The sequence below is a fragment of the Ischnura elegans genome, chromosome 10 (genome assembly GCF_921293095.1).
Source record: "Ischnura elegans chromosome 10, ioIscEleg1.1, whole genome shotgun sequence".
In the NCBI taxonomy this organism is placed as follows: domain Eukaryota; kingdom Metazoa; phylum Arthropoda; class Insecta; order Odonata; family Coenagrionidae; genus Ischnura; species Ischnura elegans.
The window spans coordinates 47,212,613-47,240,547 of record NC_060255.1 but is presented as its reverse complement, the minus strand read 5'-3'; the positions used below and the strand labels follow the sequence as shown (position 1 = coordinate 47,240,547).

At 37.0% G+C, this 27,935-nt stretch overlaps 2 protein-coding genes across 4 annotated transcripts; one reads left to right on the top strand and one right to left on the bottom strand.

Annotated features, from left to right (window-relative positions):
- Positions 1-119: 119 nt before the first annotated feature.
- LOC124167351 (snRNA-activating protein complex subunit 3-like) lies at positions 120-23,091 on the bottom strand. Of its 2 annotated transcripts, none has more exons than XM_046545353.1 (9): positions 22,912-23,091; positions 14,189-14,396; positions 14,049-14,116; positions 13,835-13,962; positions 12,303-12,400; positions 10,335-10,485; positions 6,156-6,403; positions 4,733-4,840; positions 120-3,646 (listed from the first exon to the last, which is right to left on the bottom strand). In XM_046545353.1, the coding sequence occupies exons 2-9, from the start codon at positions 14,380-14,382 to the stop codon at positions 3,502-3,504; spliced, it is 1,140 nt and encodes a 379-aa protein (XP_046401309.1). In that variant the 5' UTR covers positions 14,383-14,396; positions 22,912-23,091; the 3' UTR covers positions 120-3,501. The 2 variants fall into 2 exon arrangements, with proteins under 2 accessions (XP_046401309.1, XP_046401308.1); XM_046545352.1 differs by lacking the exon at positions 22,912-23,091 and adding an exon at positions 22,249-22,650.
- Positions 23,092-23,128: 37 nt separating this feature from the next.
- Positions 23,129-27,790, top strand: LOC124166693. Of its 2 annotated transcripts, none has more exons than XM_046544340.1 (5): positions 23,129-23,408; positions 23,835-23,972; positions 24,544-24,870; positions 26,102-26,251; positions 27,092-27,790. In XM_046544340.1, exons 1-5 carry the CDS (start codon positions 23,286-23,288, stop codon positions 27,185-27,187), a joined length of 834 nt encoding a protein of 277 aa, XP_046400296.1. In that variant the 5' UTR covers positions 23,129-23,285; the 3' UTR covers positions 27,188-27,790. The 2 variants fall into 2 exon arrangements, with proteins under 2 accessions (XP_046400296.1, XP_046400297.1); XM_046544341.1 differs by lacking the exon at positions 23,129-23,408 and adding an exon at positions 23,440-23,520.
- Positions 27,791-27,935: the final 145 nt, after the last annotated feature.

Below are 27,935 nucleotides of genomic sequence, written 5' to 3'. Positions count from 1 at the left end.
GGCCCCATGGAGTCGGCGCTTATGGCTAGTTAGGCTTCAGCCTACGGCCTCAACATCAAGGCCGACAGTCAAATTGTTTGCAAAAATTGAATCATACCATTCTAAAAACAACACTATTATTTAATGTTTATAAAGGTTAGTACCAATCACAACGTGTTTCATTTAACATATATCATAGTAATGATGTATTTTATTATCTCTCATGTAATTTACAAGCTTAAAAATGGGAGGTCTCATAATTGGAATAGCCTAGGGCCTCGTCATCTCAATCTGATCCTGATCACCCTCTTCATTATTCTGTGTCTGGGTTCTGTTTGGTACATATAAGCATGGTTTTCATTGAACTGTGTACAGGTCGTGCATTATTAGCACCTAACAGCTATATTTATTCAATGAAGTAAAATAGAAATTAATTATTCCTGGAAGGTTTTTACCGAAAATAGATAATTGGAATAAGGAAATTTTCAATGCGTATTTATTCAACTGTGAACTAAAAGTTCCACAGTGTAAATTAGTGCACCGTTGAAGATTGTTCAGTGAATAGGTGCATCGATCAAAATTTTGTTTTATTCCATCCCTGTTATGGATGATTAAAGTTAAAAATTGTGCTCTAATCAGGAGTTAGTCTTGTAAGGTACAAAGTTCTGTGTGCATTTATGTTTGTATAACTACCCTAGGATTGGTATTCTACTGCCCTCCATTTATCAAACCTATTCTTTTACTTCCCTTAGACTCTTCCCCGTATCATCCTTGACCTGATTGAAGGAACTATCTCTTGGTCTTCTTTTGTGTGCATTTCCACCTATTTTTCCCTCTGTTATGTGTCTACTTGGCATGTTACATGAATAGCAATGGTAAAAGAATGTCAAATCATCAAAAAAAGAAGACTGAAATTTTACATAAGGATATTCTTTTCTCAGAAAGATAAATAGCCAAATAATTTTTTGCCTCTTCCATAAATACTAGCTGGCAGATGCATTAAAGCCTATGAAGATGTATAATGATTATGTGACTTGAATTATTTCTGAGGAAACCTGTCTCATGTCCCTTTGTGATAATGTTGGAAAATTATTGGTGATAATATTTTGTCCCCACATCAGTGCCAGGAGGTTAAAAGTACATTTTGATTGTATCAGTGCATTTTTTTCTTCTACTGTTTACTATATTTTGGTGCCTTAGAGTGAAATGAAAGTAACTTCATTTGTTTAATTATTTTACCTGTCGTGGTTTGACTCACAGTTTGGATATGCTCAATCTATGGCTCAAAAATTAATATGTTAACCTCATGTAGAGCTGATTGGATAGTAATGTTCTAACATAGAGGAATTCAGACATTTTATGCATGTGAAAAATCAGTTTCTGGAAGGGAAATACTAATTGCAGGTGTGCCAAATACTAGCTTTATGTAGCTTGAAAGCAATATTTATGGTAATGGTACAGTTGCTGTGAAGCCATGGTTTATTGAAGATCAGCAAACCCCATCTCCTTTTGTTTCAGTTGAATAGTGATTTCTTGGTGAATTATTCCTGGGATTTTAGCTTCCAAGCTAGATTTTGAAAATTTTAATTGGAGCTTACTGGTTTTTAATGGCTTTGAATCTAGTTATTAATGTGAAAAAATGTTGAAAAAGAGGAATCAATGTGAATTACTTATAAATGACTTGAATGAAATTCCCTCTGGTTAGGGCCTATTACGTCAAAAGAATAAATATTCAGAAATGCAGGCATTTTATTTATGTTATTGAATTGCCAGACCAGAAGAAGTATGGTGACCACTGGTAAATATTTGGGGAAGCTATAAGAAGCTCAAATGATTCATATCATTTATGAATCCTCTATTTTTTTCATGATTGTTCAGTGCTACAGATTCCTCTATTATTTCTGTGTGACATTCCTCTAATGGATCTCATGATTTTATTGTACTTTTATGTTCCTTGTTTATCAAACAAGATAACATTCTCTTATGCTTTTGCATCCAATGTGTGAATAGAAAGAATGTAGTTATTTATTATGAAATTCTCTTTCCACTCTAATGTGTGTTTTAAAATTGGACTTTTTCCTGCCTTCCTTCAATTTTATTTATATTTTTAAAATGGTATTCCTTAGAATTATTTATTTTTATCGAGAAAGGTGAAATATGTTGTTTGCTGAAATGTGAATTTTTTGTAAAAAACAATAGGCTAATGCTAACCTTGGATGGAGCTAGGCTTACTTTACCAACAAAGTATTAAAGATAAAGACTATCAATTCTTTCAAAATTAAAGTTGTTTTGTTATTTAGATAATTTTAGGCATTTTTTTAACTTTCCTTATTGACTCCTCATTTTTCAAAATGGTAGTGTCATTAGATGACTTATCTTGATGAAACTACATCATGTTTTATGGATTTTTATTATTTTTTTCTTTTCATTACGTTTTTTGTGACTTTGTGTTACTAATCGCTCAAGTTAAATCTATTGATAGGGTTTTACTTAATTAACAATCAAAAAAAATTCTTTCATGATAAAAGTTACTTTAAATTTAGGTTTGTGTTCAAGTTCTTATAAATATTTTAAAAAAAATTAAAATAGTACATACGGATTTGAATGAGAAACATTTCAATGGCAACCAGCACATTACATGTTGATGATGGGCTTCCAGTGATGATATCATTTAGCAATAAATATGAATTGAATCAATTGAGCAATAAAATTTGGAAAAGGGTTAGTTCTTTACAAAGGTGCATTTCTTAAAAAAAAAGTCTACTCATTGACATACGAAGTGCCATATTGTCACCCATTTAGTAACAGCATGCACTGAGAGGTTTTGTAAATAAATTACCAATGTGCATCAAGTGTGAATGTTTTATGATTCTTAGTAAATATACTAAGTCAGTGAAATCCTTTAGAACTAACTTTGGTGCCAATGAATTTTTTTAATGCCAAAATGTGCATTTTTTCCTCTCAAAGAGAGAGTACCAAACTATGAATGTAATACCTGAGTTTGCAGGTCTCAATCTCTTGTTTGTCTCCCATTTAAAATTGGAATGCTTTTTGAGAAGTAATTACAGCATTAAAAAATCGAGGGGGTCAAATTTTATGAAGTTTATCATTACTCCGATATCAAATTATCACACTGACTAAAGTCAGCCTGATATCATGTCAGTCATACACACATACGATGTAAAAAATCTGCATCATTCATTTGTTTGTCAGGATATATGCGATATATTGTTGGGCAGTTCTTGCAAACTTGTCATTGCATGGTTTTCCATGGAGAAATTATTTGTGACCATAAATGGCCTATGACAAATAAATTTCAACAGCAAAAAATGAACTTTTTCACTTTCAGCTGCAGTATACTCAATTTTTATTGCATGCAAAAACAAAGTACAAGTAGGAAAAAGTCAACTTTAAGCATTGGAGATGCGTTTCATATTGCGTATCGTATTGGTATTGGTTATTCAGGGAAATCCCAGCAGTATCTTACTCTTTAATAAATATTAAGCTTTTTGCTAATACTATTTATAAAATTGTAGAACGATCTGCATACTGATATGCAATGAAATGGCCCACTTTCTTCCCTTTCACGTAGTTATATGACTTGAAACAGCTGTCACACATGTAACAGATGCTGAATGGAAGCCTGTTACTATTCTGACATATCCACCTGAAACAACAACAAGCTATACTATTATTTCTCTGATATTCATTTTACATAAAATAATTCAAAATTATTTCTTTTAGACTCTGCCCAGATAGCACAAAGTAAGAGAGTAATCTGTTTTTTATGGATTTCTTACGGAAAAAATTGATAAGCAACTTATCGTAAGCTGAGAGGTTTATATAAGGCAAGGGTAAGATTTTAGGGAAGAATAGGTAAGGAATGCAGTCAAATATCCTCAGACAATGTAAGTCGCTTCTGTTGGAGTGCCACAGGCGGCTGAACAGCGTACTTCACATGCTACACTGCTCATCCCAACATGAATTTAAAGCCTACCGGTGAAATTCAGCGAGTCTTTATAAGAGCTTAACAACTGGTAATAGATTTTCCTGTTAAATTAAATTAAAATCCTGTTAAATAGAAAAAAATAAACAACAGCAAGCAACTGGCTGGTGAAGATACAAAGCATTATACAAGTACTTTATCCGTGTGGCTGAAAGAAAAAAATTAACACAAGGGAGAACAGAACGTATAACCTTCGTATCCACAGCTTTACACGCTATTATTACACCACAGCAACCAATGAGTGTACAAGGCATATAGATACCATTTTAAAACCTCTTTTCTTGACTCATGACCTTCCCTTTGGTAATCAGCACACAGTAAGCATGGCGTAGTGTTTCGGAAATTCTGTTGCTCTTAGACCTCCACCATGTTATGATCACGAATCTGCTATTGGAGCAGTGTTGTCATTTAAAAATCTAAAAGCATGAAATGCGTACTCGAGGAGTAATAATCTTTCGATTTAGGCAATAAAAAAATAATAGGAAACCACCCTATTTGTGGCTTTTCTGGAAGAAAATGGATTTATTATAAATAATAGGTACTTTTATTGCTATGATAGCAATATTTATGTCATAGAGAAAACTCCTGAATCCACCTACAAAATCTTATTATGGGTTTTGAAGAGTTTTGTTTTTGCGAAAGTCATCAAGCTGTGCCATTTATTGTTATTTATTTTAATTTTCAGGTTTCACTGAATTCTCACAATTTCACTATATCCTATAAGCAGTCTGCTCCAATTCGTCTTACCTTGCAACATAATGCCCACAAATCATGCAGTACTTTGAATTTTGGCTTGAGACACTCAGCAAAACTGGATAATCAGCCGAGGACAGAGAGTCAGCTGACTGAAGAAGCCTGCAATTATACATAGTGTTCCATAATTCACATGGAATGAGAATGCAAGAAAATACATAATTCACTATGGACCCAATAGCAAATACACATATGGTAGATTCATATTTAATGTAATTTTGACAGTGGTAGTCATCAAGTGCTTTATCAAAATTCCAACTAAGTGAGCTTTTAAATGCAAACTATGCTTAAGAAATCATTTCATACTTGACGTGGTGAGGATATATATCCAAGATAAAATATTTAAAAAATAATTTCCTCACGTTAATGCATAACTCCACTACCAACCATGGTTTCAACATTAAGGTCATTTTCAAGATGGTCATTATGTTCATGTTATATAATTTATCATGGATACTATGCTTAACAAAGTATGTATCAGTTATCGAAAGACGTATAGATATTGATTCCATAATTAACTACAGCATAAAAGATTAAAATGCAATACATAATACTCTATAACTGATTATCTTTGGATCTCAAAGTTATCAATGGAATTAAAATAACACTTATGTGTTTCCCAATCCCTCCCTCAGTAGAGCTTGGCTGGCATGTTGGAGAATTTATTTAAAGACAAAACGAACAGTTCTGCCCATTGGTGATAGATGCAGGCTACTAAAATCTGGCATGACTTATACAAACTCCGCAATACCTGGAGCAGAATATGTAGTCCAGCCATCAACCAATCACAGATAAGGCAGATCACATCTCACCAGTACCAGTAAAAACTGACAAGAAAAAACTGGATTACAATGATCTTAAAAAGCCCGCAGTAAAACTGGCAGAACAGTTGCCATACAAGCGACACACATGACCACATTCCCAAACAATGTAAAGAGAACATCACATCACATTATACACTGTCGCAAAAAGCCTTCTACCATCCTGGACTAGTGAAACCATTGCATTAGTGAGATATAAACAAGGTAGGCAATTGAAGATTTCATAGTTCTAGCATGTCCAAGAAAGCTGCGAGACAAAGACTGCCTTTTTGAATCCCAAACTAGAGGACAAGATGCCATACAGAGATGTGCATACATACACCAAGTGCCTTAATTGTGTTGAAAAGTGTAATTCAAGAAGATATCAAAATCATCAAACATGTGCGCAAAAATTATCCATAGCTGGTTGCTGCCAGCAACTTTGATTACACTTGGCACTCACAGAGCTACAGATGAACTATTCCAAAACCTGATTATTTAAAATTATGCCTTGAGCAAACTTGGCTCAAGATAGACTTCAATAAAGTGGAATAATAACTCCAATTATCACATGTTACATAAATCAGATAACTAATAGATAGATCTTTGAACATTACCTTGCATCAGAAAATAGAATAATGTGTTCACAATTTCCTTGGTGCTGATATACATAAGGGTATCCCAAACGGATTTTCAGATCTTGAATAGCTGATTCATTCATACTAAGGGATGGAGCTGACCCTATCTTCAGAGATCTTGTTTGGGCCCACACTTTAATTGGCACACTGTAGTTTTTGCTGCCAGGAGCACGCATATCAATATAGAATCTGTCCTCAATAAAAAACAGACCAGATGGGTAAACATCCTGATGAAAAAAGTGAAAAATCAATTATAGTTAACCAGCATGGGTAAATTTATGTCATTGTTTTTGGATTTCCACGGCGTTTTTTTCACCCTCTTTGCGGTAATTTGTCTGAGGTCAGGATAATGGATTTTAATTTATCCTACAATTATTTTAAAACATTTATAGAAAAGCTGATGAAATAAAACTTTAATGAAGAGCCAACTTAGAAGGTTACTGTCTTTTCAATTTTTCCAGACACTACAGGGGGTAGCCATATTTGTTCCAGTTACCCCCTTTTATCTACCACTATTTACACAGAAGAAATTATTCCCTCAAACAGTACATGAACATGCAGTTACCACCATACATTTGATTCAAATTACACAAACATGTATCGTGTGCTGAAGTTATCCATAATCCACATATATGCCAAATAGGGGTTTTGTGTACGAGAATTGTCTGCAATAGCCCACGTTAGGGATTGGAGGATTCCTAAGTTACTTGATGTATACACTAGTATATGAGTGGGACTAACATTGACATGGCACACTCAGTGTTGTGATGGCATTTACTTTGGTCCTAAATGCAAATATCTGGTGTGAACATTGGTCTCTTACACAGCTTTTTCCAAAAAAATACAGTATTCTAAAGGGATCAGGTTCATATGCATGTCTATTGTACTATACTGTATATTGTATTGCACTATACTGTATACAGCGGGTGCTGTGGATGCCATGCCACCCACACACCTACTTTAAGGAGTCTGCAGAGGCTTGAAAACCCAAAAATATGGTAAATATATGGACTCAGGAGAAAATTAAATACATATCTTTTTTTTTTAATTCTAATAATACTACTAGTTCACACTAAAAATTTTTTTCATGAAATAATGTAACACATGATTTTCACATTCAAGTTAATTCTCTTGATTCCTCATGGCAATTTGAATAGCAGAAAATAATAATAGCAAAAATTGATTTCCACCTTTTATTATTTGTATCCATTTCAGCATTTTCTTTGTAATTATTCATAGGAGCGACTAAATTCATAGGATGCACTGATAAGCACTAAAAGAGTCCAACTGGCACACACCTCCAATCCAGATGCTTTCCTCTAGAGTCTACTGTGGGGCTTGTGGTGTCAAAAAGTGGCCTATCCTATCTATATACAGCCCTTGTGGTGACTGACTCACTCATGGATACAAATTCCCGACCACTTCCAGAAGTGCTGGAGAGCTGAAATTTGGCACGCGTGCGGGGAATCCGAAATGATCCGGAGGAAAAATCCGAAAACCGGAAGTTTCCGCCACGTGTCGTCGCTAGGACGACAAAATGGCCGAAATCGGGCTTTTTTCGGGGACAGTCTTTCGGTTTTTATTTTACTGCGCGCGAATGGTGTGTGCCACACAGATCGCTAATGCATTTTCTGAAAGCTGATAAACGTGGGCACGTAACTACGTAATGTTGTTAATTTCTTTTTGAGAAAATTGCAGCCAAAATGGCGTCCAAAAATTCGTTTTTCTATTAAAATTTCATAACTTCCGCTCCCTTCGACTTAATTTAAGGTATAGGATAACGAAAATTATTATTATATATGCTTATAACATCGTCTACGAAATGTAGGTAACAATTTTCTTTCGTCGTCCTTGGTTACTCAGAAAAAAATTAAAATATTCCGAAAATCACCGAAAATTACAATTTTCAAAAGATTAACACAAGGTTTTGTCAATTTTTACTCAACCGATTTCTTTCAAACTTTGTAGTTACATACAGCTTAGCATTTTTTTTCAGAAGACATAAGCAGTTTAATAATTATTTAATAGATTTAACCGCGAAAAAATAAAAATGGCGGGCACTGCTAACATTTTTCAGGGACTGGTTTGCTTTTTATTGTATTACTTTCGAAATATGGATGTCATAGGGCACAATTCTTTTAGACATGACAGTAAATGAATGTGACCATATAGTACCGTCATCTTTTAACCCCCCGAAACCCCCTAAAAAATTAAAATTAGCATATAAGTAGCCTTGTCGGGTACCTTTCGTCACAATTCCGATGCTTTTCCAATCCTTACCACTCATCGCTACGGAATTGATGTGGACGATTGATGACCGCTGGCAGTAAAAACCTATAAACCCCCGGTAAACCCACATACACCCCCCCCCCCCCCCCCAAAAAAAATAAAATTTTCAAATAAGTCTACTTTTTCGGTACTTTTCATGACTATTCCACCGCCCCCAACGACTCATCCCCCCGAAATTTATGTGAATGGATGGTGACCGCCAGGAGTACACACATTTAAACCCCCGGTATCCCCGTGAAATCCCCCCCAAATGTAAAATGTGTCTCCTATTTGGGAACTTCTCGCAAACATTGTGCCGCACTACTTCCGGAATATTTGGTGAGGGCGAGCCACCGTAAACCATACGGGAAAAAATACCAGAAAACCCCCGATCACCTCCTGGAACATCGCCGAAAAAATAATTTTAAAGTTGCCTTTCCGAATAGTTTTCGACACAATTTAACCGGTGCCCCTACCACTTATTAAAACCCCCGATAACCCCGTGAAACCTCCCAAAAAATTTCTAATAAATAGCCTCTCCAGGGAAAAGAATCGTAAGACCACTCTTCCGGTCCCCTAGGACTTATCGGCACGGAATTTATGAGAACTATTAGTGACCACTGGTTTAACACAAGTATAAAACCCCCGGTATTCCGTAGGAACCCCCCGAAAAAAAATGAAAAACTTGCCATTAAGTCTTCTTTTATGGGTACTTGTCGCCACTATTAATCCGCATTGCACTACCTTTTACAATCATCGCTACATGATCACTGTGGACTTTTGGTGACTGCATGCATAACACATTAAAATCCCCGAATCCCCCTGGGCATCCCTCTCGGTGGGGAAGACCATTTATAAGGACTAGGCGGAGCAGCCGCGGGGGGGCTCCTCAACCCCAAGGCGGCGAAGCCGCCCCACAACGAGGAACTGGCGTAGGCGAGGGAGAGCTTCAGCAACCCCCGGGCGGCGTAGCCGCCCCGATGTTCAAGCGGCGCAACCGCTGTGGACTCCCCCCACCTCTGGGCGGCGAAGCCGCCCCTTAAACGAATAACGGTGAAACAGTTCCGAAATGCCCTCGCCCTCTGGCACACTAAACCCCCAGGCGGCGAAGCCGCCCTTCAGCGAGGAACGGCGAAGCCGTTCCGAGGAATGAGTGGGGCACCTCCCTACCCCCAGGCCGGCGAAGCCGGCCCCTAGCCGTGTTGAGATTATTCGAACTTCAAAAGTCTTCGAACGACCACAAATGTAGACGGCGAAGCCGGAACCGGGGTTTTAAGGGGCGGAGCCCCTTAACGAGCGCGCGGAGCGTGCGAGTTTGAATTATGGGCAGCCTTACTCAAATGTTTGGGTCAGCAGTAATCAATTGATACCAATTGATTCAAAAATGACATCAGAAAATATCAGCTCAGTAACTTTCATAGGAAGTCACCCTTTACTTAAGCTATGCATAGTTAACCTGAAAATTTATTCTGGCTGACATGAATTGATGAAATAGAATTGGCAATTATCAACTCCTGAAGTCCAGCTAACTTCAATAGTTGATCATTTCTGTAATCACCCAGATAATAATGCTGAATTTAGAAAATCCAGCAAGGGTAACTTTTAAAAAAGAAGAATCAATTCCAGGTATCTTACCGGGCTCTCTCCATTTGAAATCAGATAAGAAAAGTTAAAATATCAATGGTAGCAAGTATGTGGGTCAAATTTAATTTAGGGACATCTCTCTGCACAGTCCAATTAACCTCCTATCCTTTAAATTTTTGCGTGTTTCAATATACAAACAATATAAAATGACAAGACAGTAATTATTTGACACATTACATAAAGTGTACATAAGAATCTTCCACTGGAAAAATATAATTACCACCAAATAATTCACCTCAAATTTACCTTAGCCTTCTTAGATGGAATGTTATTTATTCTGTCACTAAGATCTCCAGGAATATTCAAATCATTGGCACATATTATTTTATCCCTTACGCAATCCAAAGTTTGATGACCTAGAATCATAATTTCTTGGCAGCATTTGGGAGGTCGATGACTGTCACCAACATTAAGCAAGAGAAAAAAATATGCATAATGCTACATTAATAATATTTTATTTAGTGCTTATATATTACACATGACAAAAAGTGACATTAAGACTACATCAAATAAATCTCTTGGTTCACCAATTTGGATTGACATGATTAACTTAAAATCATAATTAATTTTTCTAGCAATTTTTAATTCATAGGTACATTCATGGGCGTACCCAGAAAGGGGCAGAGGGGGGCAGCTCCCACCCCCCCCAGAAGTAAAAGTATAGCAAAAGTTTTTACGCAAAATCAGTATACTGAATTGAAACGAAAGTATTCAATAAAGTTTCTTAAAACCCATGATAAATGATGTGTATTAGCTTAAGATATGTAACTAAAATAAAGCTATTTTTCAAGGAAACAATCTCATAAACTGATAATGCGCTGTTATAATTTTCTTAAAATGTTGGTTTCATCCACCTTTTCCATGCTAAAATGTCACAACTTGGCTTGCCCCTTCCCCCCTAGTCATGATCCTGGGTACGCCCTTGGGTACATTTTTTTACTATAAAATCTAATTTTGCCATCAACTGGCAACAGCTCTCATTTGAGAGAAAATGTATTTTTTGCAAATAAGTAATAAAGGAGCCAATCGATCCAAAAATGGAAAAATATGGGTCTTCTTATTTTCACACTTAATCACAATTAATAATTTAAAAAAACCGGCGGTGAAGCCCATTCGTTTTCTTCATTATTCACAATTTTCAGTTTTCAAGTAATTACAGAGACCCTCGTTATTACGAAATTCTCGGGACCAAAAACCGGAGGTTCGTAATAACGAAGTTCGTATGAACGTTTCTTCTAGTAATCAGCGAATGAAAAAAAAACATACTCCGTCAAAATTTCTAGCCTCTTCAATCTCTCGCACTTATAATCTTCAGAGTCTAGTGTATAATATACGCGATTAGATCATGATTAAGGCCTTAATATACGAATAAGATGCGATCCGAGACCTTTCTCGTACGTTGATAAACCTATACAAGGCATCGAGGTGAGTGGTTATCCTTCAGAATGCAACGCTGCATCACAATTGTGCGTTAACTCACGATTGTGACAAACTGATCTAGCTTGCAACGTAGCCGGAGCCGAAAAAAATCGCTCCCCGCGGGATGAAAGAATGGGCGAAACGCTGAACAGTTCCTGACTCCACACCGGGTTAAATGATACTTTGTTCAGATTATGGCCAAATTGCGAGTTCCTCTACGCCACGCCGTGTCGCATCGGAAAACTCCAAATGCGCCACATTTGAAATTTCGGGCGCGCTTGAATTTTTTTAATGTTCGTATCTCCGAAAATTTGTAAATCCAATGTCCGTAAGAGGAGGACTGTACAATTTACGAGCGTTAATGAGTAGGTAACCATAATCCCACATGAATGAAGCTTATTATATGATGTTGCGTGCATACTGCAGTATCTCCTACTGAAGAAAGAACCGTAATTGACACTCTTGTGCATAGTACAAGAAGAGAAATTAAACGTAGATCAATGATGATAACGTAGCGTGGTGTACATCTACCTAAATGCCGTTGCTTTTTCACGGAACTTCGTAATAAAGTTCATGTAACCACCGGGACTATAGGACTGAGGTTCGTAATTTCGTAATAACGTTTCTTTTACAATAGATTGGATAGCGCTTTTCGTCGGGACCAACGATTTGCTTCGTAATAACGTTGTTCGTATTAACGAGAGTCTACTGTATTTCTTTGCTGAAATTATTTATGACACTTAAACCAGTGATTATGGTTTTTAATTTTATTCTCACATTAATTCCATAACATACCTTTTGGCACCATAGACATGCTTGAATGGGTGATAAATTCTTGCTACCAAAGCAAAGTGCTGCCAAGGTTTTAAATCCATAACTCTCATTCCTTTGCCCTGTGTGAGATTGAAAGTTTGGCATTAATTCTTACTAAGACTGTTTTTTATTGGAATAAATTTATCAAGTCTTCCGCATTCCCCTCCAGGAGAGGGGTATTACACAGCTGTCCATGGAGTATGCTGGCAAGTTCACATCCAGCAAGAACTATCATCCTGTAAAAAACATGGTTTTGTACATGCCACTGCTATGTAAACTGTGTGCTGCGAATCACACAATGCTACTCTGTGCACTTGAGGTATTTCACAATGGCCAAGTGGATTAAGACCTTCCTATGGAATACCACGTCACAGAAATGGCTAACATAAGTAAACTGGCAATGCTCTCCACTGACAAGAGAAGAAGACTGTGCCCACATCACAGGGGTTCAATCTCTGGGAGATTGATATAAATTCTTCTGCAAGAAGGAGTGGCATATGCACTTCATTTTTTGGCATGGAGCGAGTAAAGTTTGTATTTCCATACATTTAATTGAGAGGTTGAGAGTGAGGAAGAGGGAGTACCGTGGCCATGCATACCTTTCCTAAATTACACGGCTATTGTGAGCTAAGATTTAGAGTTCAAACTGCCACCCAAACTTTTTGTGCCACCCCTCCAAATGAGCTCCCTCTTCAATGTACCCCCTAACAGTGGTGGATCCAGGATAGGGACAAGAAAAGAGCTGGATGGGGGGTAACTTACCAGCATTAGTGGGGTCCAAACAAAATTACCATTCTATCTAGTGTAAATTGAATATCCCAGGGGTGGGCTATAGCACCCATAGCCGCTCTCTGGACATGCCACTGGATTGTAACATACCAAATTCATATAAAATAGGCCCTCAGTTTAGACCTAATTTTTTTTCAATTTGTTAAAGTTGGTAAATATATCAGCAAATATAACTTAATACTTATGTACTGAGTGGCAACCTCCAAAAATTTCAATTCCATCTAGTGCGTGATTCGACCCCCCATAGATCTGCCACTGCCCCCTACCATTATTAAAGCATTACAAAAATATGTTTCATTTCACTGAAACCTTGACATTAATTAATGATCACTTTAACCCTTGTCAGCCTATTTTGCCTGGTATGATTTAAATCCCACAGCTTTTTTGGTGAATTTGTACACTTGCACTTAAAAATTTATACGAAGTCCAATATGCATTTTCTGAAGCTATTTTTTTTCATGTACTCTAAATACTTATGGGAACATTAAAGCCTGACAGATACTAAAAAAAAGCAGTTGCAAATGCTGCAGGAAACACAAAAAGTAAAAGTTGTGAATGTAAAGAAAACCTGGCCGATAGATCAGCCTTGGCTGTGGCACTCTTTGCCCATATATATCCCTCGAGCCGATAGATTAGCCTGCTGGCACTATAAGGGTTAATAAAGCTTATTTTTTAAACAATAATCATTCATTTTTGAGCCTTATATTTAAACGATCCTCTCTTACCACCCACTTGCAGCTACTGATTTTTGAAGTGGATGTGACCTCTTGCTCATCATTCCGTTTCAGGAGTAATTCCAAAGTTTTAAGCTTTCTTTCTCCATCTGGTGGTATTGGCAGTGCATCATATAAACCTTTAAAAGAACATATTGGGTTAATTCTGATTCTAAATAAGCAACTATGGTTTCACAGGAAAGCATAAAAGAAGGACTAAACATACCTGGATGTTTCATAAAATAATCCACATCAATAGGCTTTGGTTCATCTGGCACTGTATATTTCTGCAGGCTGAGAAACATTTGATGGCTTACATTGAGCTTTAACACAGAACCAAAATGAATCCATCACAAAATTACTTACGCACAATATGATGCCAACACATCAAAGTCCTCAGGATCTTCAAGTTTTAATACTTTCAAAAGTATATCTTTAATCATTTTTGAAGATGTTAATGGATAGGGAGCAAGTAATTGACAAAGTTTTGAAAAGTAATCCCTCAAATCAACCTGTTCGTAAACAAAGCGATCATCTGGCACTGAATATGCCTGCTCCATTTTTTTTCAACAGCCTAAGAAAGACAAATCACAAGAGTGGAAATTTGAATCAATTGAGTATTTTCTATTTGCAATTTCTCCCAAAATGTTCAAGTAAATACAGCACTTCCCAGTTATAATTCGAATCTATAATGTATACCATACATTTGGAGATATTTACCATGAGCATTAATAATTCATAATCCTTGGAGTATAAGTGTAAGTGTCCCAATGAATATGAATTTTAAAATGTTTAAAAATAAATTTAGAAGCTGTGGCTTCTGCCAATTTCTAATCTTAGATATTTAGCATTGAAGTTTAGATTTTATACCAGACTGTAAACGTATGTAATCTTCTAGGGGTGCAAAAATTCTCTCTCTTGCATGTGCGGACAACAAGCACTTTAATATTTAGACAGATACTTTAATATGCCTATGCCTGATGGTAAAGAATGTCACTTTACAACTCTACACCACATAAACCCCTTTCCATCACATAATTTATAGCTTTTGCAGTAGAGGTAACAATTCTGATCATCCAAGTAGTCCAATTGGAATTACCAGAGATTATTTTTGACCCAGACATGGAACTGGCAGGTCCACAGGATGACAAATTATCCTGTAGTCAGGCACATAGCTATGTTTGCTTCAGGATGAGCTTGCATGGTAAACAGGTTGCCTGCACTGGCCATTTTTTGTCAATTCCCACGAATCACAAAACAGTAAATTTAATTAATTAAACTGTACATTTTATTGTCATAATGCTGAGATTTACAGTCATCTATCGAAATATCCACAATAAACATGACTCTATCTCAGGACGTATTTTTCTTCAATAATCTGCCTTATTTTTTGCAATACATTTCAATGCTAGGGCATAAGCAATAGTATTTAATATTACATACCGTATTTACCTGTAGAAGCCGCACACCCCTTTTCCGGAAATGCCGTTGAAAAAATGGGGGTGCGCGGGTTACACGAATCCTCCAAATTTTAATGTAAGTCGCGTTCCAGTTTCTCTCAAATTCTTATCGTTTATTTTTCCAGAGTTTAGCATTGAAACTAGGAAACCTTCGCAGGAATTACATTTCTGTTATTATTTAACTTTACTAATCATGGAAATGTAAATTTATCGATTTACCCAGCTAGCACACGGGAGACTGTCTCCCCCGAATCCTTAGAGACTCTCCACAGAAACCAAAGAGACCGCCTCCCGGAAGCGGTAAGCGTCTCCGGAGACAACAAGGAGACGGCCGGACGATACGATGACGAACCCATGACGAAATGTCCGCACTACTCAAGAGACGGTCTCCGATTTCCGATTGATGCGCCATCAAGCGATAACCACGCGAACTACGTCGGACACATTAACTGTGCGACGGTGGCGCCATCTGTTGTCATTTATCAGCACTACGAGCAGCGAGCTACAGTCGACCGCTACTTTACTATTCCAAGATACATTAACCGGCCACTTATAAATCTGTGGCGTATGCGAATTGACATTAAAGCATATTACTTACGAACATGGTGTTAATGGACTGGTAGCAACAGCGATGACAACACACAAACCGAAATCTCGGTGACAGAAACGTAGGAAATGTCAAAGAAAATCAAGCATTTGCAAATATTGGTTTATTTACAAAAAGTACTAGAACAAGCCACATTGAATGTCAGAGAAACTTCAAATATGAACTCCTATTACATAGAAACAGCTTTTCACAAGGCCACTGGGCATCAAGGGACTGAAGCAACACCTGAAAAGAAAAAGCAGAATACTTGCATTAAGAAAATGCTATGACTACACAAAAACAATAATAATGCTTTGAGAACTTTAACACGTTTTCTCTCAGGCTAAAATACTATGCAATGCCCAATTAATAGAGCCAATACGTAATGAAAATAACATACTTGATACACAAGAACAAGATGAGATTTTAAAGATAAAATGAACAAAATAGGAAATCTGTAAAGAATCCTCCCTGAATTAAAAACTGCAGAATCGCAACAACAAAGCTAAGCATTTTAGAAAATAGCATCTTCATCCTCACAGCAATATCCCAAGAATGTCACCATGCCATATGTTAAACCCACACTTAAGAATAAACAAAACACGAGGGATTTCCATTGTTCCATATCTTAAATGAAACATCAACAGAAAAACACCAGGCATCTCTGCCAAGGATTAAGTGCACAACCTTCTAATTCTACTGCAAAATTGCATGTCTGCTTCACAACATTGTGGAGATTCATCATGGCTGTGAACCATGCTCACCATCAGAAGGTATTAACATGTTCCATCACAAGGTAATAAGAACAATTGCGTAAAAATGAAGAAATTAAAAAAATTGTAATCACTCAAAATATTGACGAAGAATTTACTAGCAGAGAACTTGGCAAGTTTCACATAATCACCCAACAACATAAGTATGGGAACAACTGCCAAAGAATCCATCGATAATAGTTCCTCTATTAGATTAATATGCCCAAAACGGTACGGCTACTGCATGAGGAATGCAGATATGTGGTCAAACGGGTGTGGAAATGAACCATTTATGTGTCACCTATTAAATTAATTAAGAAATTCCTATTACTCCTTTAAACTGCATCAAATATAAAAATGACAATAAAAAAGGAATGAGATAGTCAATCAAGTACATTAACCAAAACAAATTAAATATCAACCAAATATGAGAGGATAATGAATAAAATAAAACCAAAGATTACGTATAAAGCTGTGCCTCCAAAGATTCTTCAACCAAAATGGTATAACAGGCAGATTGTCGCTGCAGAATAATCCTTATTGTGAATGTCTCCCACCAGCAGAAGAAACCAAACAGGATACATCACTCCGACACCGATAACTCCGCCTATTAATAAAGAAAAATATCTGTTACTACAGAATTAAGCTACACAATAACCAAGCAAGATAATGACAACTAAGAACCTACGGAGTTCTAAACCATCATCTCATGTAAACACACACAAAACAGCAACATTAAAAAATAAGTAAGCTGTATCAATACCACTTTCCACTCCCTATGTATAAGTCATCCAATTCTCAGCTACGATACCAGAAGAAAAACATCCTCAAAGAGTATTTTGGCCACCAGAATCAAGAACGATGATCCAATCGTCAGGTCCTTACTTCACCACCTATTAATGAAGATGTAAAAAAATTCTGTTAGTCCATGCATATAAACTGTAAGGGTGGATAAAAAGAAATCAAAAGAAGAACTCACCAAGCTTAAAAACCACCACTATTAAAAGGAACATCCACTGAGATGCCAATCAACCAGTTTCACTTTCCATAGATATGTATGATAACAAGTCAGAAGAGATTCACCCTGGAGTAATTGTTGCCCACCAGAATCAGAAGAACGATGATCCAATCGTCAGGTCCTCACTTCACCACCTATTAATGAAGATGTAAAAAAATTCTGTTAGTCCATACATATAAACTGTAAGGGTGGATAAAAAGAAATCAAAAGAAGAACTCACCAAGCTTAAAAACCACCACTATTAACAGGAACATCCACTGAGATGCCAATCAACCAGTTTCACTTTCCATAGATATGTATGATAACAAGTCAGAAGAGATTCACCCTGGAGTATTTGTTGCCCACCAGAATCAGAAGAACGATGATCCAAACATCAGGTCCTCACTTCACCACCTATTAATGAAGATGTAAAAAAATTCCGTTAGTCCATACATATAAACTGTAAGGGTGGATAAAAAGAAATCAAAAGAAGAACTCACCAAGCTTAAAAACCACCACTATTATCAGGAACATCCACTGAGATGCCAATCAACCAGTTCCACTTTCCATATTTATTTATGATACCAAGTCAGAAGAGAAACGCCTTGCAATATTAACAAATGATTAGTATTTCCCCAACTGCACTGATTTATCGGTACAATAATTTACAATCCAATCATAGTTAAATGCTACTGATTGCAGGATCACATGAGTACTGCGTCTTAACCGATTAATCTGATTTGAACATTTGATTGAATTGAACGACCTTAGTTTGGTCGCCATCTCCATAGAATTATGAATGATCAAAGTATTAATATTTCTCGCGCACTTACAAGTAAATATTGGCGCTATGTCAAACTACAAAATCAACTGACTACGTTAACATCAACAATGAACTGATAGTAACGAAATTAACGTAAAGTATGTGAAAATCATTTCGCGCACCCTATTTGTGAATAAACAGTGATAAATGAGCTGCCCTTATGATTCAGCCCTGAAGATGAGTGCCGAGACGGTACTTGAAACGTTGGCCGATATAAAAACATTAACCCGGAGGGATCCCGAGAAAAGTTTACCCACAATGATAAATCAGCTTTTTATGAGGTAAATCAACAATCAAGGGGATAGTGAGCCTATATGTCACTAAATTTTCAGCATTTTTTCGAATACTTTCCCCAAATTCAAGGTAAATAACGCAGAAGACGAAATTCGAGTGCAAGAATGAGAATTTATTTTTCTTTCCAATGTTATATGCTCCAACTATGTGCAACCATTATCACGAATTTAAATATGCAAAAGAAAAGGTTGCAGTCGTTCATAACGAACTTTACCTGTCCTTCTTACGAAAAATATTCAGGGCCCATTCCAAGGCCACATATACCTCATAATATTCTCACCTTTTAAACCTTCCCTGAACTTTCACTCACCAACATTTTAAAATCAAAATGAGCCAAATCGGTTCTCGAGTATTAGCAAGACTAAAGGACATCAATTCATTATTATAATCTATATCAGTAAATGTGACAATGCACCTCGAGCCACACAACATGGCGGCTAGCCGAATATTAAACATATCAACTTTCATTAATTTTAATGTCTCAAAATAAATCTGCTGTTTACATTAATTTTCCTTATTATCGGGAATTCAACAAAACTTAATAAAAGTCCACAGAGTAAATAATGGCGTCGGAAGGATAACGGCCATGCTTCGTGAATATTTTCGACTTGCACGAGGCGATTTGGGATCAACACTAAGGTAGGTACATTAGATAACGAATATTATCCTTAATGAGGTTAATGAGTAACACATGAAAATACATGTAAAAGGCAACCATAAGCGAATCGAATACACTACCGAATAAATGACAAAATCTAAGTCCTTTGGGACACGTGAAGACAATATGATAATGCCATAAAAATTAGCAGGGATACAAATTAATCAGTACTTACCTCAAAGCGGTGAAAATGGACGCAGTTGAAAAAGCGATTGCAAGAACCGGCAAGCTCCAACAATGAGGATAAACACGTGCGGTGATCGTAACTTCGAAGGCAGGACCTCTCAGATTCGAGTTATGGCGGTTATGGCACAAAGTGAAAGGGACGAAGCGGATGTTGCAAGGGGGAGGAAGGGCTCTTTTCCGGTATCGGCGTAGTCAGCGATATAATTATACTAATTAATGTCTAATTCGTGTTATACCACGACGAATTACCAATATAAAATTAGAAAATAATTAAATATACAGCCATGATCACTCGGTATCCGCATAATGCCTCTTGAAGATAATGTAATTTCGGAAAGGCGAAGTGTTGACCTCGGAAAGAAGCGGAAGTGGGTGGGGGTGAACACTCGAAAATTGACGAACCAAGGGAGAAAGGGGAGAGGGCGGCCATCTCCTCGGGGTCTCTTACCTGTCGTCAAGAGACAGTCTCCTGTGTGCTTGTAGGGTAGCAATGAATCATGAGTTCCTATATTGGATCGCACCCAAAAAGCGTTAGGAAGTATTTTTTTCCTCACAAGATGGCCAAAAAATGGGGGTGCACTGGATACATGAGGTTTACATGAGTAAATACGGTATGCAGTTTTCAGAAAATTTTGGGTACCCTATATAATCTCAATCCATTACTATAGCTGAGAGAAAGTCAGAGGATAAGAACCCCTAGGCTAGGCTACTATGGAGATATATAATGGGCAGTTGCTGCGAGGAAAATTTTTTTTTTGGGGATGGGGGGGGAGGTGAGGTGTCTGTCACTAAGGACTGCATTCTCTGCATCTTGGGAGGTTAGACAGGCTGAATGACAGCCAATATTCCATTAACATCATATGTTCTTCAGCTGAATATCTTCCGAAGACAGCAGAACCTAAGGTGGAATTGGCAGGTCATTAATGACGATCCATTTGAAATTCTTCCAACTGGCCTTCTTCATTGTGGCGGGTTCGTGCGGAGGCCCCATTAACCACAACCCCGGAAAGGCAGCGGGGCCGAGGACGCGGAGTTGCGAGAGCGACATGTATAAAAGGCCGTGTCTTGCAGCATATGAGAGTTATTGCTGTAAAACCACCCAGCTGTAAAGTCGCTTGTTGGCTATAGAATAAAGAGGCCAAAACCCGGAACAGAGCATTTAGTTATTTTTACGGCAACAACACATTCATAAGTACCCATACACTCCAGCAGAGGAGCTTTGACGTGTCATTTTCCCAGCAGAAGAAGAGTAGGGCAGTGGTCTTCCACCAAATACATAACCATGGAGTGTCGACCTCTTCAAGCCACTCCCATGTTCACTAAAATTCCATGAGGATATATCAGAGTAGGGCGTCATCAAAGCTGACTCAGCGAGTTCTTTCTCAATCGCAAGATCATAAAATCACAACCTCCTGGGTCTGTGGCTCTTAAATTCCTTGAAATTCAAGTCTAGCAGGAGAAGTGGGAGCCCACTTCTAACTCAAGGTTTCTAACAGCCAGTTTTGAAGTTGTCCAAACCACATATGCCCCAATTAATACCTATGATTTCCAGGCATATGTGTAAAAATGCATCTATCACGTATCAATACTTTATATCATCGACAATGGATTGCAATTTGTATGGTTACGTCTTCTTCTTTAATGTGACTACTCCATATATTTATAGACTAATTGGTCAGAGGACTAACTGGATAAAGTGGGCAAATGATATTCAGCTGCAGTACTAATTGGCACAGCAAGTATTTTCCAGTGGGTTCCAACGAGACTTGGTAATCTTGATTACGAGCTGACCCTGGCAAGACAGGAGCTCAGGCTCATGGGCTTGGGTGCCCCGGCCTGCAAAATTTGTAGTGGCCCCTTTTGGCGACTGCCCGCAACACGCCTGATGATAAGACCACTACCAGCACGTCTCATCTGACACTCTGTTTTCCAATAGTTACATTTCATAATTGTATGCCACCGAATCGCTTGAAGGAAAATATCAATTATTCTACCCAACAATTTGAAAATTTTAATCAGGCTGATTTCGGATATATGTAGACGCTTGAGGAGACCTATATATACATATATGTTTATATGGTATAGCTTATAATGAACCTATAGTTTACATGCCTATAGCCATAAAAACTATAGGTCCTTTTCGGTAAAAGCCAAGTGACATATCTCATTTCAAAGATGTAAGAATTTCCCAGGCAGCAAATACAACTTGAGACAAGCTCGTCATCCCAGATTTGAACTCTGGCCACAAACTTCTCCAGGAAATTAAGGAACAAATTTGAGATATAAGCTTTCTCGTTCCCTCCATCAAAACTCATCACAAGCTCAAGCGAAGCCAAGCTGGCAGAGGACTTGGGACTTGCATACACACACGGGTGCTAAGCGCACAATAGCAGGAAGATCATAAAATTCATCATGCCTCATTTGAAATCAACCACGAGGTCATTTATTTAATGACACAGCATAATAATGCTCAACTCAATAACTGAATTGAAAACGACCTTAGTTTGATAACCAAAAACATGAAACATACCAGACCACTAAAATATCTTATTTTAGGCCCTGAAAATGCCGTCAGAGGAAGTATTTAAATCCATTCAGAGATATAACATTAAATAAATACGTACAAATTAAAGGTGAAAGTGAACAGCAAGATTCAATGCATATACTCACCGCTTCAAAAATGTACATTCACTTGTACAGAAAGAATCGCACACGCGCAAGAAAGGATCGTTATGAGAGAAAGTCAATTTTTTCTATTTCCCAACAACTGCGATAAAACAATTTGTAAATACGCTTATGAGTTGCAATTCGGGAATCTTGCTGAAACCTTCGACTCTTTCTTTGTCATGAATCCTGAGTACACTTGATAAGGAAGGCGCTTTCACTGATCCTGCAGCCCCTTTAACTTGCAACTAAGTAATATATTTCAATGCGAACAAATCGAATCAAACTTCTTCGACCGGTAGGTTGGGGGATAGTGGCGAACGTGGCGGAAAATGAGACCACCGTCAATTTATGACAGAGGAAAGATGTTCTAGGGTGCTTCACAGCACTACCCGGTCCCAATCAACAGAAAGGTATAGGTTATTAGTCATAACTCGCTATAGACTTTGACCACTCTACAACATAATGCTCGATGGTTATACGCTAAGGTCCATTATTACGAATTATTACACTAACAATTCGTTGGTTGGTCAAAATGAGATGTAAAACCTGTAAATGGGAGCCGTTATTCCACATTCATTAAATTTTGTCATCAGCATCTCATATATACCACTGCATAAAAGGTGTAGAGTAAAGTCTGGGAAAAAAGGAAAACAAAATATTGCATACTTCTTTGATTTCCCGAGAAATTCACTCATACAGCTCGCACCCAGATATCTTGAAATTCATAATGTATCATCCATAAACACTGAATACAAAGTTTCCTGAATATTTGTGTCTTTTATAAGCAATTGAGTCCACCTGGAAGATCGATTTCAATATTTACGCGTATACGCGCCGAAATTTGACGTTTCGCGTATGGAGACTCAATTGTTTATTGTTTTTCTTTCTTTTCTTTTTGGAGAAGTAGAAGCGAAATGTTTGTTTAGAATCGGTTGCATACTATTTGTAAACCTTTATATTTTGCAGTCATTTTGCGTTTAATCGTCAGCGAAGCTTAGGAGTTATCTCCTGAGGCTTAAAACTCCTATATTTGTGTGGAAATGGATGTCAAGGTAGTGTGCCGGCTTTGCTGTAGCGAGGATGAAGTAAAACACAGTATATTTACCTCGGATGATAGTGGAATTTCACTGGCAGAAGAGTTACGTTCTCTAACTGACTTTGAGGTAGTATTGTTAACACTTGAAATTCCATAAAATATCCTGTTTGAAATGTTTGCACGATGAATGGTTGATATTTTCGTGTCATTTGGAATAGACTTATAAGTGTATGGAAAAGGTACGAAAAACAAGGGTTCAGGATGATTAAACTAACCACTTTTACCTTGTTATTTGAATTGCGATAGTTTTTTCTGGCTTAAAAAAACGGCTACAATAATCAACTTGCTATGTGAAATCATAACAATAAATTGCTTTATTGTGTTTATTTAAAATTTTCTATTTAACGTGTGCAATGGAGGAGATAAATGTGCTGGAGGGACATTCTAGTTTTAATGAAATTTACGTCTGCCCTATCAATAGTTCTTAATACCATATTAATTGGTGCCTCTTTGTTTTGAAATGTACTATCAAAAGTTGTTGCTTGTATTTCAGATTACGAAGGAGGATCATCTCTCCGAATTTATATGCGTCAATTGCTTCAAAGTCAACTCTTTTTTCAAGGAGTTCCGGAAAAACTGTTCTGAAGTAAATGACTATTTCAAAACTTGCCGAACTTCATCTTTGCCAGGTGTACGTAATTATTTACTCATCATCTTTCAGTGCTCCGAGTATCTAAGGTTGAAAGTGCAGAAATATTCTTGGTGGATGGTACCTTTCGTATACCGTCATATTAGTATATATTTCCCAAAAACAGTTCAATTCAAAATGTTTGCATGAAGTTAAATTTGTAGGTTTTGAGATTAAAAATGTGAGCTATGCTTCCTAAGATGATAAATATATTTCTTGTAAATGATGTATGAAAATGTGGAGTTTTTCTGTATCCTTAAACTTTCTTTTCTTGTGCTTTTTTGATTTCTAAAAAGGGCGACTTAGTAATGTCTGCCGGTTCTTCTCCACCTCAGCCAAAGTAATTATTCTAAAAGTCGTAATTCGTAGATAGTGGTGAGCATTTAATTTTAATTCAATCTCCAGGGTTGTAGCTACAAGCAGGTAGATATTTCTTGCCTTTGCATGTGGGAAGATTTGTGAAATGATTTTTTGACAGCATTCGGAAACTTACTTGTACCCAATTCTTATCATTCATTAGTCATATAATATTCAGCCCCTTTTCATGATTTTAATGATTTCCTCATTTAATTAGAATATCATCATCAAGGAGGAACAGTTGGATGATTACGAGGACCAGTCTGTCGATCCTTCCAAGAGTCAGGAGGAGAACACATCCAGCATCTCAACTTTACCATATCCTGTTGCATTAGTCCAATCGCAGCGTAAGGATGATTTGAATCAGTTACGATCCAAATTTCTTGCATCCAAAAGGGCCAGAGAAGAACCTAGCACTGCTTTATCTGCTGAGAATCGGACTGTTTCTCCCGTTAGAAGAGCTATGAAAAGGAAGTGTAACGATTCTGAGGGCACCACTGGGAGACAGAGACCCAGGGTAGACATTCCATCAGAAGAAGATATTGTAAGTATGCTTGTGGAAGTATATCTTTTAAGGCCTTTCTACAGAGTGCATCATCTCGTACACATTAATGTCTAAAGTATGAATGCGAGAATAAACTCCAACATGCACCATTAAACCACTCAACTTGTGCAAATCCATGAACATAAAATGGAACCTGAGCTAATTTGATTCATGCATTCGTACATCTTCCATTCTGATCCACTGAAAACATTCATGCAGTCAGTTGACACTATGTGTGAATGTATCGTGTTAACAGGCCTTTAGACCTTTCTATTTAATGTATCCATTCAAATTATGAATAATAATATGTACAGATATTTATGTACAGATAAATTATATCCATATAAAGCATATTCCTAGTTATGCCACTGCCGCAGGTAATACCCCCTTGTCCCTATCTAATACCAAGGCATGCTAAGCCTCTTAATAGCCATGCTTGTGAACTCCCCATCATTGTCTGATTGGAATTCCTTGATCTTTCTCCCCTAATCTTACTCAACTGGGGGTTGGTATCTAATAAAATGACGGGTAGTTTTCAAAAAGTTCTCCTTTCCTTTGTCTGTAGAAGACCCTAGAGTAATGTGAATATTCATCAATGAAGGTACAAAAATATTTACAACCACCAGTTGTTGCTGGTGAAATCAGTCCTGTTACATCCGAATGCACACGTCAAACAACCTTCTAGCTTTTTCTCCCTCTTTTGCTGGAAATTTCATTCTCCTCATTTTTCCTTGCACACACACATCACATCCTGTGGGCAATAGGTCCCCCTTCAGTCCACAAATAAGGCACCTTCTTCATAGAGGAGTCATTAGGAGGGTACCCCTAGGCGGCATGCCAAGTAAAAAATGATACTTTTGAAGCTGTTTAATACATCCTAACTCTGTCTATAGCTGACCAACAGCGACTCCAGTCTCAGTTCTTACATAATACAGATACCTAACTCTATCTGCCCTAAATATTATATTATCACCTTTCAATATCCTTGCCTCTCCACCACATGCCACAATCTTAAGCCCTTTTTCCTGTGTTAACATGATATTAGATATGGGTAGAATCTCATATCCATGTATTCAAATGGATTGACCAAATCTTTTTATTCCCGCCCGAGCACTATAAAATATATTTCATTGCATATCTTCCTTTTAATCATAAATTACAATACATGCAAAGCATATACTTGTGTTGTCCCGAAATGCATTGCTAAATTTCAGAATTATTTATTTCTCAGCTGAATCATATTGTGAAACAAGAAGAAGTAGATATTAGTGATTCGGCTGTAGCAAATGAAGCATACCACGAAGAAAGTGTAAATGAACCTTGGTCTCCTCCAGATAGTCGTCCATCCTTAGCATCTGGGAATGTTGGTGGTCTCTCTTCAGTGAGTATATTGTCAGCAAACTTATTAATATGTACCTGTATTTGTGGATATTAGCACTACATCATACTCAGTGTCTCATTAGTTGGAAGTCATTGCAGGTATTCAGAATCGCTTGATTTGGATTTATTGATCGGAATCGATAGTAACTATGATATGTAGTACTTGGTAATTTGGTTTCACCTCTGCTTAAGTTCATGTCATTGGGACCAAGATAAGTATTTAAATATGAAGCTGAAAATTCCATCCATTTTCAGTGAAATAAGAAAATGTTTGCAATGATGTGGTAGATTCTATTCAGAATAAATTCAATTCACTTTGACTTAACCATAATTCTGCATCAAAATTCTGTTTTTGATTTCCCTACTTAGAGATTTGTGAGTGTTTATAGCACCCATTGGTGAACCATTATTGGACCTTGATTGGCGATGAATATCTAATTAGTATTTAGTTGCAGGCATTTTCACATTAGCTCAACCCCTTTACATAACATGCCAAGGTTGCTGTAAAATCACTGCATTTTAGATGATAAACTAGCATTAGAAAATTACTCTTCTTATGTCTATATAGCTACAAAATTTGATTGATATTACATCATATTTGAGGAATTGCCTCTGCCTCTTTTGGTATGCTAAATGTGTCAATTCAAATTGCAATATGGAATCAAATAATTTTGTAAACGTAAAAGATTTTTGTATCCAAGTATCATTCCCTTTAAGTGTTAAATCATTGAAATATTTTAAAATTAATTTGTCTTTAGTGTTTTACTGGGCTTTGGCTTTAGATTTTTTCTGGTTTTTAATTTCTTTTTCTTACATTGTGGAAACTCCCATTCATTCACAGCCTGATGTTGACTCCAACTCTTCTCTATCATCTTGCTCTTCTGACGACAGTGATGATGATAGTGACATGTTAATGCTGCTGGCTTTACTTCTGTGATTCACTTCTCAAGTGCTGGATTAATGGTTAAGTTTATGTTTACCGAGTTCATCAATCTACGTATTATTTGGCCAGAAGACTCATGACCTTGCATGGAGAAATTAGGGAAAGTGAAAATGAGTGGATATTTCGTACCTTTTGTTCCCTGTGTGCAAGAGAAAAATATGTGTTATCCATCGCTGTTTATCCATCATCATCATAAAAAAAACTGTGGGTGATTGTGTGTGTACTTTTATTTTGTGATGCTAGGCATATTTTTCTGCATTTAAAACTGATGTAATATTATTTTGTGTGATCCTTAGTTTAGTCAGTTTTTTAGTTTACTGAGAGTGAACTAAACTAAGTGAGTTGTAAACTTTAATTCCCATGGAGACATTTTTATGAGCAGGGGAATCAATGAGCACCACTCAATAAGTAAATAGTTGTGGTGATATTTAGTGATCTTCATATGTAAAAAATTAAGGAGATGTATTAGGTATGTGATGTTAAAATTCTTTGCATAAGAATTATGTATCGACTATTTGGTTCTCTCATTTATTTGAGAATGGTATGTAAGATTTGTGGAAATGGATGAGAAGAGTTGAAATGGAACTGTCAAAAGTCTTTTACCTTTGATATCAATCTTTTACCTAAATACGTATGCCTACTTCCATTTACATTTAATACTTTCCTTGTAAGTATTTCTTGACTAACATAAATCATCCATCTCCGTGTTATAACCCTTTTGAGACGGTGGAGTTGTGTCCTA

Excerpts from the sequence above, each read along its gene's own strand:
- LOC124167351 (XM_046545353.1), bottom strand. The coding sequence starts at position 14,382 with ATGGAGCAGGCATATTCAGTGCCAGATGATCGCTTTGTTTACGAACAG. Across the intron at positions 12,401-13,834 it reads TCAGTAGCTGCAAGTGGGTG|GGCAAAGGAATGAGAGTTAT; the intron begins GTAAGAGAGGAT and ends AATCTCACACAG. Across the intron at positions 10,486-12,302 it reads CATGTCTATGGTGCCAAAAG|TCATCGACCTCCCAAATGCT; the intron begins GTATGTTATGGA and ends TGTTGGTGACAG.
- LOC124166693 (XM_046544340.1), top strand. The coding sequence starts at position 23,286 with ATGGATGTCAAGGTAGTGTGCCGGCTTTGCTGTAGCGAGGATGAAGTA. Across the intron at positions 23,973-24,543 it reads GAACTTCATCTTTGCCAGGT|AATATCATCATCAAGGAGGA; the intron begins GTACGTAATTAT and ends TCATTTAATTAG. Across the intron at positions 26,252-27,091 it reads ATGTTGGTGGTCTCTCTTCA|CCTGATGTTGACTCCAACTC; the intron begins GTGAGTATATTG and ends ATTCATTCACAG.